Source organism: Natator depressus, chromosome 5, assembly GCF_965152275.1.
Source record: "Natator depressus isolate rNatDep1 chromosome 5, rNatDep2.hap1, whole genome shotgun sequence".
NCBI classification, from domain to species: Eukaryota; Metazoa; Chordata; order Testudines; family Cheloniidae; genus Natator; species Natator depressus.
The window spans coordinates 76,670,443-76,683,104 of NC_134238.1; the positions used below are offsets into that span (position 1 = coordinate 76,670,443).

The 12,662-nt window shown below is 42.0% G+C and overlaps 1 protein-coding gene across 1 annotated transcript; it reads right to left on the minus strand.

Moving 5' to 3' along the window:
- Positions 1-457: 457 nt before the first annotated feature.
- PPIC (peptidylprolyl isomerase C) lies at positions 458-11,521 on the minus strand. Its single transcript, XM_074953032.1, has 5 exons — positions 11,300-11,521; positions 7,473-7,586; positions 6,697-6,790; positions 4,255-4,439; positions 458-1,831 (listed from the first exon to the last, which is right to left on the minus strand). The coding sequence occupies exons 1-5, from the start codon at positions 11,447-11,449 to the stop codon at positions 1,706-1,708; spliced, it is 669 nt and encodes a 222-aa protein (XP_074809133.1). The 5' UTR covers positions 11,450-11,521; the 3' UTR covers positions 458-1,705.
- Positions 11,522-12,662: the final 1,141 nt, after the last annotated feature.

Sequence of the window (12,662 nt, forward strand, 5' to 3'; positions counted from 1 at the left end):
CAGATGATGAAAGTAAATGTGTCAATCCACACTGCTTTGGATCATTATTGAGCAGAACCCATCATCAGCCTGGAAGCATGTCCTCTGGAATGGTGATCGAAGCATACAAATGTTTAGTATAGCTAGCACATAAATACCTTGCAACACTGGCTACAAAAGTGCCATATGAAGTCTCTTCTTATTTACAGTGTCACCTGAAAGTGAGAAATGGGAAGCATTATCTCCTGTAAATGTAAACAAGCTTGTTTGTCTTAGCAATTGGCTGAACAAGAAGTAGGACTCAGAGGACTTGTAGGCTCTAAAGTTTTACATTGTTTTATTTTTGAGCGCACTTATGTAAAAAAAAAAAAAAAAAAAACCCTCTACATTTGTAAGTTGCACTTTCACAATAAAGCGATTGCAATAACGTACTTGTATGATGTGAATTGAAAAATACTATGTCTTTTGTTTGTTTAAGGTGAAAATATCTGTAACCAAAAATAAATATAAAGTGTGCACTGTACACTTTGTATTCTGTGTTGTAATTGAAATATATTGAAAATGTAGAAAATATCCAAAAATATTTAAATAAATGGTATTCTGTTGTTTAACAGTGTGATTAAAACTGCTATTAATCACAATTTTTTAATTGTTTGACAGAGCTATTTAAAACAGATTGTGAAAATTAAGGAAAAAACAATTTACCTCATATTACAAAAAAGTTTAATATTGCATACATATATAGCTCATCAAAAATTCCAAACAACAATCTTTAATTGAGCCTTTGTACATACCTTGTTTAAAAACTATCAAATTTGTTTTGTCTGCTAGCAATAGCCGGGAAGGGTTACAAAAATTCAAGTCAAAAAAGTGCAGTCTCTTTAGCTTTTAGCAAACCTTTTAGTTGAAAACTTTGGTTTCCTTCTGGTCTGCATGGCATGGATTGCTGTGCACATAAAACCTCTCATGCATTAAGAGAAGGATCCTTTTTAAAATGTGTTACTATAACCACAGTTTATTTATACAAAGTGATCTGCTCTGTCTTGGCTAAATCTTGTATTTAATATATCCTTTACCTGGAAAAGGGAACAACTTGATCCTGCACTTTCAGGAGATGGATTTGAACTGGTAAGCCACTTCCATCTCTAGTAATAGTGACCTTATCTCTAGAAAAGCTGCACCAATGTGTATTTAGTAGAGCCAGTTGACAATTTTCACCCAGAATTATTTTATTGAAAATGGCTTTTTCAAAAAATTTTGAAAACATTTATCATTGAAATCAATCTGCTTTTCACAGATGATTGCATGATTGTACTAAAAGTCTTACAGAAATCATTTGAAAATTTGTTTCGTATATGCTGAAAACCAGGTCTTTAATAATTTCAATGAAAATGTCAGTAACAAATGTGGAAAATTTCATCATAAAACAGAAAATGAAACCATTTTCAAACACTGCTAAATGAAAACAATTTTTCATGATTTTCGACCAGCTCTAGGCTTTAGTGAGATGTCCCTTATATTTAAAAGGTGTTGGTTCCCTGAAATTTCAACATAAATACATAGATGCTTTGCACATCTTACAACTGCTGAGTTTACCACATTGTTTGCTGATAGCATTGAGCATTTATATGGAAGTAGTCACTGGATAATCTATATCTGCACCCAAATTTTATCCCCAAAAGAAAAAGCCATTATATTTTCTCTTCCAGGGTAGCCGTTAAGTTCATCAATCCTCTACTTCAACTACAAATGGTTCTTTTACAGCCGTCTGGCCACTGTTCACGATCACACAGTCTTGAAGGGGGCGGTCGTGTTCATCCGTCTGCTGAAGTTCTACAGCATGCACCACAGCCTATGGAAACAAAACACTTACATTTCGTAAAGAAAACGAGGTTTGCTAATCTCCAACACAAGGCGAAAGACTAAGTGACCGTAGCATAAAAATAAATTTTCTACCGCTTTTGTACTTGGGTCTTTTCCTGCTCAGTTCCCCCTACTCCTGAGGGCATTCTGCAAATGTTATTTGTCAGATAAATGTGGAAGCTCCAGCGTGGCATTGGGGAGCACAGGCTACTGGCTGCACAGAGGTGGGAGATCTCTGTGCAGCTCCCCACTCCAGGACGTAGACTCAGTGGTGAGCCAGCCCCACAAACACCCCAGGGCCCTGCTCCTCTGTGCCAGCTGTGAGCAGGCACGTTCAGCGAGGCAGGATCCAAATATGGAGGGGCTTAGTGGGTGGGGATCTAGGTGTGGGTTAAGAGGGTTCTGTGGGGCAATATGGGTGCGGGTGGCTCATTGGGGGATCTGGGTGCAACAGTAATGGGATCCAGGGGAAGGTGGTTGGGGTTCAGCAGGGAAGGGAGGGTCTGGGAGTGGGATGCATAGAGCTTGGCAGGGGATCTTGGTGTGGGGGGTCCAGATGCTGGGGGAGTGTGATGGAGATCCAGGTGAAGCTGGTTGGGGCTCACTGGGGTGGTCAAGGTGCAGGGGGAATGGGGATTGTGGGGGTCTGGATGCACAGGGGTTGGGCAAAGGGAGAGCAGCTCCCTGTACAGCGATCCCTCTTCCTGCAGTTGAAGAGCAAAAGGTGCAGGAAGCACAGAGGGAGAGTTTGCAGAGCTTCGTACAGTTAGGGGAGAAATCTGGGGGTAGGTCTGACACAGGCCTGGCTGCCATACAGGGGAAGAGGAAGTCCTGTCCTCCCCAGCCCAGCCAGGATTAGCAGCTGAGCCTGGCCCAGGGTAGGAGCTAGCAGCTGGGTCTTTCCCAATCCCTCCCCCTACCCCACTGTGATTTACCTCTGCCAGCTGTCCTGGGCACCTGAAACATACTGCTGGGGAAGGTCTCGTGCCTACTCTTGTGACTTCCCCATCAGAAAGTTATTTTTCTGCAGAGAAGTAAAGACATCTGCAGGGACATAAATTATGCACATACGCAGTGGTGCAGAATTCCCCCAGGAGTAGTTCCCACATAAGCTAAGCCAGGCTGCCTGCTTAGATAACAACCCACCATCTAGTGAGAAGCCTGAACTCAAATGTTATGTCCCCTGGTATCAAAGGTGGACCTAATGTCATAGCAAAGGAGGAACTGAAAATATCTTTACAGCCGATCAAGCTAACAAGCACACACAATTCTATCCATGCTCTATCATCAGTAAATGAATCCCAGGATCATGAAGACTGCATAGTAATTTTCTTCTCATCAGAAACCCTACTTGTGTTTGGGGTAGGTAAGAAAGGATTTATACAGAGTGTGAAAGGAGTTATATGATTACTCCAAAGTATTGAGCGAGTGTCATGACATCCACTCAGGTGGGTATGGGGGAAAACACAAGCCTGAGACCAAGCACATACTTAAAATATTGTTTTGAAGGACAGAATATATCTAGGATTATCAATCATCTGGCCTGAGATGATGTTGCCAGTTAATGAAGTTCTGATTTAAAATTTACTCTGAATCCTCCAGAAAAGTTTCAACTGCTATTATGGCTCTTAAAAGATTTAATCAAATGAAGTCTTTGTGCTTTATATAGAAAATATCTATAGAATAGGTTCTACATCTGTCTACTTCAAAACAGAAATGAGGAGAGTGGGAAAACAAGGTGTTAGGGCAAACTCAAATAGCAGTAAGTGAAGTCAGGTATAGGGTGATACAGCAGGGTTGTGTACAGTAATTAGGCATTTTGTGGTTTTTCATAGTAATCAAGTGTCAGTGAAATATTTTGCAACTGTGTACCTAATATTCTGATGTTGTTAGTACATATCTGAATAAATTTATTTTCACTCTAAGATTCCTTATTATAGCAGACACCACCATTGAGAATATTACCCATTTTTACAAAACTGAGGTGTCAGCTTGAGGAACCAGTAAATTCATTATTAAATGGATAACAAGATTAGTGGAAGAGGAACATGAACTCGGATAGCACTCTCCAATTTAGGACATCCAAAGGTCTACGGATTCCAAACACTGTCTAATAGCACTAACTACCTGCCACCAGCCTATAAAGGAGTCAGTCAGAAGCAGGCTAGTCGCGTGCATCAGGAAATATGAAGGTCAAAGTGACTACTTAGTTTCAATTTCTGCAATGAACATTTGTTGTTTCATAGGACATTTCAACGTTAAGTGCTTTACATTTCTCTGCCTTGTATACATTATAGATAATAGAGACCAAATTCTGTCGTCAACTATAATGGTATAAATCAGATTTACATTGTTGCAACAGCCAAATTTGGTCAGATCTATCTACTTTGATACTATATTTTTTAAACCTACCATTCCATCAATGACTTTGCCAAATACTACATGTTTTCCATCCAACCAGGAAGGTTTTGTTACAGTGATGAAGAACTGAGAACCATTGGTATCTGGACCAGAATTAGCCATGCTGACCCATCCAATTCCATAGTGCTTGAGTTTAAAGTTCTCATCAGGAAACCTCTCTCCATAGATACTTGTTCCTGTGACACAAAACAAAAGGAGGTTTAGAAATGTACCAGCAGCAATATAATTAAAGCCATAGAATTAAACTTCCCTTTGGTTCAGAAAGCAGGAAAAACAGTACAATTTTTAGTAATTAAGATTCAGATGTTGGGTAATCCCAGCTCCTTCATACACCACAGTAAAGGTGTTCTGATCCAAAACACTTCATATGTACAAAGGAGTATCTTTGAAAAACCTACCAGTAGACGTGGAACAATACTATTTGTTTAGTGACGACTATGTGCTCGGCCCACTACAATGAGTTTTAAACAAGATAATAAGGGCTACTGAAAAAAATTAGCCATGTCTTGTGACAGTTTTAACATATACCTTTATAACTGAACCATTCTTTTTCTAACAGGACTTACTTTTTTTAAACAATGAGTCCGTTAGGCTAACCCAAATTTAGTTACCATCCATGGGAATATATTTAATTACGAAAAGACTGCACTGTTTTCTAAAACAGAGAATTTAGAAGGGAAAAAATAATTGGTGGAGGTTTAAACTCCACTGTTATGAGAAAAGAAAGCTACATGGATCATCTGTCTCTTACTCTGTATATACAGTGCCTAGCACAATGGGACCCCATTCAAAGCTGGCCTCTAGACACTACTATAATAAACATGATTAATGGTAATACAGTGAGAAAGTAGACAGTGCTCACTGCATTGCTAGATTGTGTCTTTAGTGGTCTAATCTTTGGTACTTTCCCTTTCCCCACAGTCTGTTCTAGTGGGGAATCACTAGCACTGTTATGTAGACAACTCAAACGGATAGTGCTTGGAAGGGGCAGGCAGGCGAGAAAGTACAACAATAGAAGAGGAAAATCTAGAAGAAAGAATGCATCCTACACAAGGGAGACTGCCCTTTATCAGTTAAGTGCTGGCTCCAGAAAAAGCCTGTTCCTGCCACTTCCTGTTGACTGAACTATGTGAATAGCCAGATCATCTGCTGTAAAACAAACAAACAAAAAAAACACACCCACACACAATGTGGAGCACACTTATTTTCAAATCTGTCTCCCACATTTCAGAAACCAATCCAAGGAACTAAAGGCGATCACAGTGACCTGGGCATGAAGCTTTTGATCAACTAAGTAGCAGCAGGAAGATGTATGACCATTCTGGTACATTTATTTTAAATGGTTAAAGCAATTCTCACCCTCAACATTTTCAATCTTCTGCTCAAGAATGTGATTGGCACAAACAACTTTGCTCAATTACAGGATGAAAAGGATGACTTGGGTACCAATGGGTTAGGATAGAAATTGGCATAAGATGCTGAACAATGCGGAATTTAGTTCCATGCCTCATCCTTTGCAGTCCTTAAGGAACTTCTCCCCTAGGAGACTGAGAAGGATGGGAAGTCTACCTTCCATTGGAGCACTGAGCAAGGATCAGTTTTTGGAATTAGATGATCTACATGATCAACTGCATGTAGCTGTAGAGAAGCTTGCAGTGCTGACTTTGCACTTGCATACCAGCATGCTGTACTGTAGGCCAAGTCCAGGATATGAACAAAATTATCAGAAGTTTTCTCCAAAGACTCCAAAAGATTCCCCAAGGAGCCTGTACAGCAAAGTGGCAGCATTACTACAGGCCCCAAGGAGAAGGAAGAATGGAGGCAGGAGTGTAGGCTGCATTCAAACTTTCAGGTGGCAAACTGGCTGTATAGTAATCTCATCCTTATGTGAATACAGCCCTTATTACGGCTTTCGCACCTTATCTCCCTGTAGATAATACTGCCTTTGTTCAGAGCCACTTAACTGTTTTCCTAAGAAAGTAGTTAAAAAGAAAATACTTATGCAGGGGGTGGGAACAAGAGCAACCCCTTGCCCCACCACATACAAAAATATCATGGATCTCTCATATTTGCATTTGCATAAGAATCCTTTTCAAAACCTATACTATTCTCCTAAGCCAGTTGGCGCAGCCCACCACTGTTTTAAAAAACATTCTCAGCACATATCTTTTTAAGATTATCACCACAGAAAACTGGTCATATTTCAGTTGACATTGTGAAGCTTTAATTGTACATAATATCTGGCAACTAAAGTTTTGGTAGCTAATATCCCATGACCCCTCATACCGGATCAGTTCTTCTAAATACTTCTGTATCTACAATGTCTTTGGCATCCATTTTAAACTCAATTAAATGTTTTGTTCATTCTTTCACTATGCTGAACTTGCATGTAAAGCTATTAGGAGGAGAGTTGAAGGATAATAAGCATGTTACCTCCAGTTCCATCTCCAGCTGTGAAGTCTCCACCTTGAATCATGAAATCTTTGATCACACGATGAAATTTACTTCCTTTGTACCCATATCCTTTCTAAGAAAAGCAATAAAGCTCCAAATGAGTATATATGCATTTTTATGCAGGAGATTTATCTATGGCAGATGGAAAGAGTAAATCAATCTGAATGTTAGGGTTTCACAGATTATAAACAAAATAAGGGGAAAATTGCAAGAAAAGTCTTTGTAATAGGCCACTACCTCTGCTTTCCAAAACCACAGCAAGACACAAAAATACATGAAACAAATAATGTAGGATGTGGGTGAGTGCTGCTCATGCTATGCTGTGATACCACAGAATCAGGGATGGAAGAAGCATACTATTTACAGATAGTGACAGCAAACTACAAAATTCTTTCTAATTCAAGAGATCCTTATTTGCTATTTGAATGATTATACCACCCAAATTTACTCGTCCCAACTACAATCTAGGGATGGATTAATTTCACAGTTTAAGGACCAAGGTCTGCAGAGACCTATCTAATGGCCTGCACAATGAAATTTTGCGAACAAAGCTGTGAAAGGAGTTTGGGATTATAGGTAGGAGAGATGGGCCCATAAGATGGTTCTCTTACATTAGTATCCCTAGAATGAAAAATTTGTGGACAATTAACGTGGAAAGTTCACAACTGAAATGTCATTTTGTAAAGCTGTACTTTTTCACCTTTTATTCTCCACCCAAAATTGTACGCTGTGTAAAAGAAAGAAAACAAACATACTTCCCCAGTTGCCAGTGCAATGAAGTTCTCAACAGTCTTTGGGACAACTTTTCCAAACAAGCCAATTACAATTCTGCCAACATCTTTCTCGCCAATCTTCACATCAAAGAACACCTGGATATTTAAGAAGAAAACAAAATTATACAAATATGATAAAAACAGACTAAACTTTATAAATGTTAAAGCAAATCGCCTTTGGATGGTATTATGTGAACGGAGTTCTAAACAGCATGCACTTTTAAGAAAAACCTCTTAAAGCCACTTTATTCACAAATTATGCAGAAGAATGTGCTAAGCATTGTGAATACCAGTTCTGGAGTTTCATTCATCATTTTAAAATGCTCAGACAGAAAGCTACATAAAGTTACAATACCAATCCTGTAGACATGTTTCTAAGAGCTTTTTTCACAGGTGCCAATACCGAAATGTATATGGAGATACAACCACAGTTTGCTGGTAAAGATATGCCCACTTTTAGCATTCATGAATACCAAGGTAGGGGGAAAGTTTTAAACAACCAATGCTGCTATTCCAGATATGTGGACAACAACGGGGAACTACAATGCAGGGATTCTCAAAAGCCAGTTTTCCATCCACTTGCAGGTAAGCATATACCCACTTACACTAAAGCTGACACTGTTTAGATCACTGAAAGCAATTGGTCATCTAGACAAAAGTGAACACAATGTAGTTTATTTGGCTAATTAACGGTGATAATTATTTTCTGTTAGAAGCCAGTTGCCTTGCTAAAACACAAGTTTAGAAGTCTGCCTAGAGAAATAAACATGTTGACTTGAGAAGTTGGACAGCTCACTTCAGAGAATCTGCAGTGTAAGAATGTTTCTATAAAAATCACTTGAAGACAGCTAATGAGTTAGAGTATTTTAATGTAGTCCAGAATCTATTAATCAATTTTATTTGAATATGCAGGTATTCTAAAGGAATTAAAAATAGGAATAACTGTCAGAAAGTGAGATATCTTTTAAGTTAACAAAAATCTAAATAAAGACTTGCGCCTGCTAAGAAAACAGTCCTCTTTGCCCCTCCCCCATCCGCATTTGCGTGTCATATTGTGATGTGGTGTGAGCCGTAGCTCACGAAAGCTTATGTTCAAATAAATTTGTTAGTCTCTAAGGTGCCACAAGTACTCCTTTTCTTTTTGCGAATACAGACTAACACGGCTGCTACTCTGAAACAAAAAATTATGTGGCCAACAACTTAGCTTGGTAGTGACATTAAATGAGTATGGTCTCTTTCCTATGTGAAAAGGTCTTTCATTCTCTCCTACTAGCTGTTTCTGTTATATCTCTTGACCTTACAAGGGGTTTTGAATATGAAGGTTGACTATGATTACAGAGATGTCCAAAGGGCAGATCCGGGGGGGAGGAGGGGGACTTTGGTCCACCTAGTCCATTTTCTTGCCACTTAGCATGAACACCCTAGTTTCTGGATGTATCTAGAATTATTATTCAATACTAGTTAGAGAGCAGATTTTCAGAACTGTACCCATGAAAATCGGGGTGTGTTTGCACACTTTGCTGAATCTGGCCCTATGACAAATTTAAGAAAAGGGTGGATTTTTTATCTCCTGTTCCAATGACTGCCTTCAATTATCTATTCCACATTTGTTTCTGATCACCATGGAGTAGAAATCCTGTCTACCCTTCTGCTCTTACAGATTTTTTTTTTTTATTAAAGGAAGCACAAATGTATCATACAATGAAGTACACCAGTTCCAACAGGTGTGAGCATCCTGAGACATCCACATGGCTTGGCATATCATCTGGTTGTCAGATAGCTCCACTTACCTTCCATCCTACACATGTCTAAGGCAGATTATTTTCTGTTTATGAGGAGGATCTGCAGAACTGATGCAGGGTTCATTGACTGCCTACTGCTTTTAAAGCAACAACAGAGGCCTATTAAATTAAGATAAATGTTCTCTTAATTTATACCAGAATGTCAGTGTTTTACTACATTTTACATTTGACTCATATCTGGCTAATCTCATAGTACCTTCTTTTCAAGTTTTGGCAAGTAGGGGTAAGAATAGAACCACCCACTCTAACAGAACACAAGGGAGAGATGGCAAAGCAGTAAACTGATCCAACTTCTCATACTGCAAGATTTAAAAAACTGAGCCCTGGAGGGAGAAGGCAGGGTATGACTGAGCTCTGACTCACAGATGGTTAAAACACTAGTCAAGTCACTGTAAATGCTAGAAAACAGGTCCAAATAGTACTTCAATGAAGAGTAAAGCATAAATGCAATTAAGTATTGTAAAGTTATTTATAAAATGAATATTATGAAGAGCGGAATACGTTTAGCTATTGGAAGTTTGAATGGTGCAGGTAGCTGCTAAAAGAGGATATTCTGGGACTCGTTTGCTAGTTATTACAAAACACATATAATGGAAATAGTAAAATATTCTTAAAGAACTGCAGCTGTGTCAAATACCTAACGGCACCTGGCTTTTCCTGTCATTCCCCATAACAAGCTGAGATGAGGTTGTACCAGTGCAACCTCATGCCAGTATTCCACTTGCATAATATTTCCACGAAAGGCCAACCACTTGGTAGGAGTCAACATTTATATGGATAATTAAAACATCCATTAGATAAGATACAAAGTAAAATAAACTACAGCTATAACCCTCCACGGTTCAAATCATAGGCTAACCACCAACTGATTGGAGCTAGGAAAAAGATTCTCCAAGAAGAAAATTATTCTATAATTATCCATTGCAGAGTTTCTTGCATCTTCCGCTGAAGTTCCTGACAATGGTTGAGACAGCGTACCAGGCTAGAGGATTTCTGGACTGATCTGATCCAGAAATTCCTGTGTTTTCCTGGCTCCACTGAAGCAACAGAGATACCAGGCACTAGTACTAACTCCTGTGTCAATTTTGCCTGTTCATTGCATGTACAAACACATATTCACAGCAGGGATCTTGCTAAGGTTGCACTCTTACAGTGCTTTACATTAGAAGGGCTCCTGGGAGCAGATCCCAGATGTAAGTTACCATAGCTTTGTTGCCTTCAATGGACTCCGACTGACTTCAGTGTACCCCATGAGAATTTACTCTCTATTCCACCCAGTGTTATATACTCCCATAGAAATAAGACATCAAAAAGGTCATCTAATCCATAACAACAACAACAATATGTAGCGTTCATCTATAAGGTTTTATAAACATCAAATAATAGATTGATTAATATTCACAACAGCCTGCATGAAACCGATAAGTATCATTATCCCCACTTTATAGACTAGGGAAACAGACAGATTACATGAGCTGGCCAATGGTGAGGAGGCCTTAGACAGAACTTCAGAGTTCCTAGATCCCACCCTTGAGCTCAGCTCATACAGGCACTAGAGCATGGACATACTGAACATAGGGTGCATGATCTTAGCACAAATAACCGCTATTAACCACGATCATTCCCTACTTTCCTCCCAACTTTCTTAATCGACAAGAGTGGGCTGGATGTCTCTCTCCGCTGTGGAGCTGTGACACGCTGCAAGAAGTCAGCACTGGTACTACAATCCCTCCCCCTCCGATCAGATCCAGCTGTTGCTCTGACCGAGTTACAGGTTAAAACACAAAACACCTGGGAGCCCCAGATTGGAGCAGAGGGGACACCGGAGCCTGAGCTAGATGCACAGCAGATGACGGGTTTACACTGAGCCAAGGGTCAGCGGTGCAATTCCCCCGTTGCCCACCCCACGGGTAGGGTTTAATGGGGGGGGCGGCGCTGGAGAGGGGTCAGCAACCCGCAACTGGCAGAGCTCCTGCCCCTCCCCTCCTGCCGCTGGGCTGGAGTCACCTTGGCAGTCACGGTGGGCCCCCTCTTCTTAAAGCCCCCAGCCCGCAGGGGCCGCGCCAAGACGCAGAGGCAGAACAGGGCCCAGAGAAGGGGCGGCCGGAGCCCTGGGCAGCGCGGAGCCTGCAACAACCAGGCGGCGGAGCGGCCCATCTCCTGCTGCTGCTACTGCTGCGCCGGGACCGCGGAGGGTGGGACGCGTCTAGGGGCGCCTGCGCCCGGCTCCCGGGCCGGCTCCTCCCGCTGACACTGTGGCGGGGGGGCGGGAAGGCCCAGGCCCAGGCCCATGTGCGCCGGGCAGCGGGCGCTGCAAAGCGGCAGGCGCGCGGCCGGCCAGGCTGGCTGCAGCAAGCGTGCCCCGGGCGGGGGAACACGCTTCCTTTGCCCCGCTGTATCAGCCGGGGCCTCCCGGCTCCCGCCAGGCTCTGCCTCCGCGGGCGGGGCGGGGCGGGGCTGGGCTCGGCTCTCCCCTCCCTTGTGTTTTGCCCAGCAGCTCCCACAACACTGGGGCTCGAGGTGCTGCCCTGTGAGAGAAGGAGCCAGTGGTGCTCGCCCAGCCCTGTCGGTGCGGGAGTCCCTGGCTGCGCTGTGCAGCGAGGAGCCCAAGGGCCCTGCCACGCTGGCGGAGGCCGGATCCTGCGCGGGCCCCTGCCCGCTGAGCCTGAGCATTGCCACCGCTGTCTGCCCCGGAGAGTGGAAGCTGCGGCTTAGTGCCAGCCTGGGCTCTTAGCTGCAGATGCTCTTGTTGAAGGCCATAAAGGTGCGCTGGAAATCTTGTATATAAACCCATTTGTCACGCCCTTTGGGCAGGGGTAGGTGCCTTCAGACTCAGCTCATGGGAGCAGCTTCTACAAATGTGTTTGTACAGCACCCAGCACAGAGTAACCCTGAGCTTGGTTGGGCCTTTGGGTGGTAGGGCTGAATAAAAACGAGTGATGCTGCTAGCACAGACTAGGTGATCCATGGTAGGGATAGGTGTGACGTCTGAGTAGAAAGAAGAGTACTGTACTGACCTCCTTCAATGGTGATACTGAGCCCACACTGCTCCTATCTGGGAATCTGACAGGCTAATCCTGCCATGGACTTCAGTGAGAGATGGGGCTACATCTATCTGCAGCTCGAACTTGCTCCAGAGGAATCCTCCGTTTGTGTAGCTCGGTTGAAGTGGTAGAATTTAAGGAGGCATGTAATTGAAAACTGACCCTTGTTTGGGGTTATTTTGTTTCTGTTCAGTGTAGCTCTTTGGAAAGATACACAAACATGGAGGTGAGGGAAAATAAAAATTAAAATACAAAAACATTTCCAAAGTTTCCTTCGTATTATATTCCTGGGGGCATTCTCCACCGACAATTTTAAAATTTTGTCA

Excerpts from the sequence above, each read along its gene's own strand:
- PPIC (XM_074953032.1), bottom strand. The coding sequence starts at position 11,449 with ATGGGCCGCTCCGCCGCCTGGTTGTTGCAGGCTCCGCGCTGCCCAGGG. Across the intron at positions 7,587-11,299 it reads GGCCCACCGTGACTGCCAAG|GTGTTCTTTGATGTGAAGAT; the intron begins GTGACTCCAGCC and ends TTAAATATCCAG. Across the intron at positions 6,791-7,472 it reads TTGCACTGGCAACTGGGGAA|AAAGGATATGGGTACAAAGG; the intron begins GTATGTTTGTTT and ends TGCTTTTCTTAG.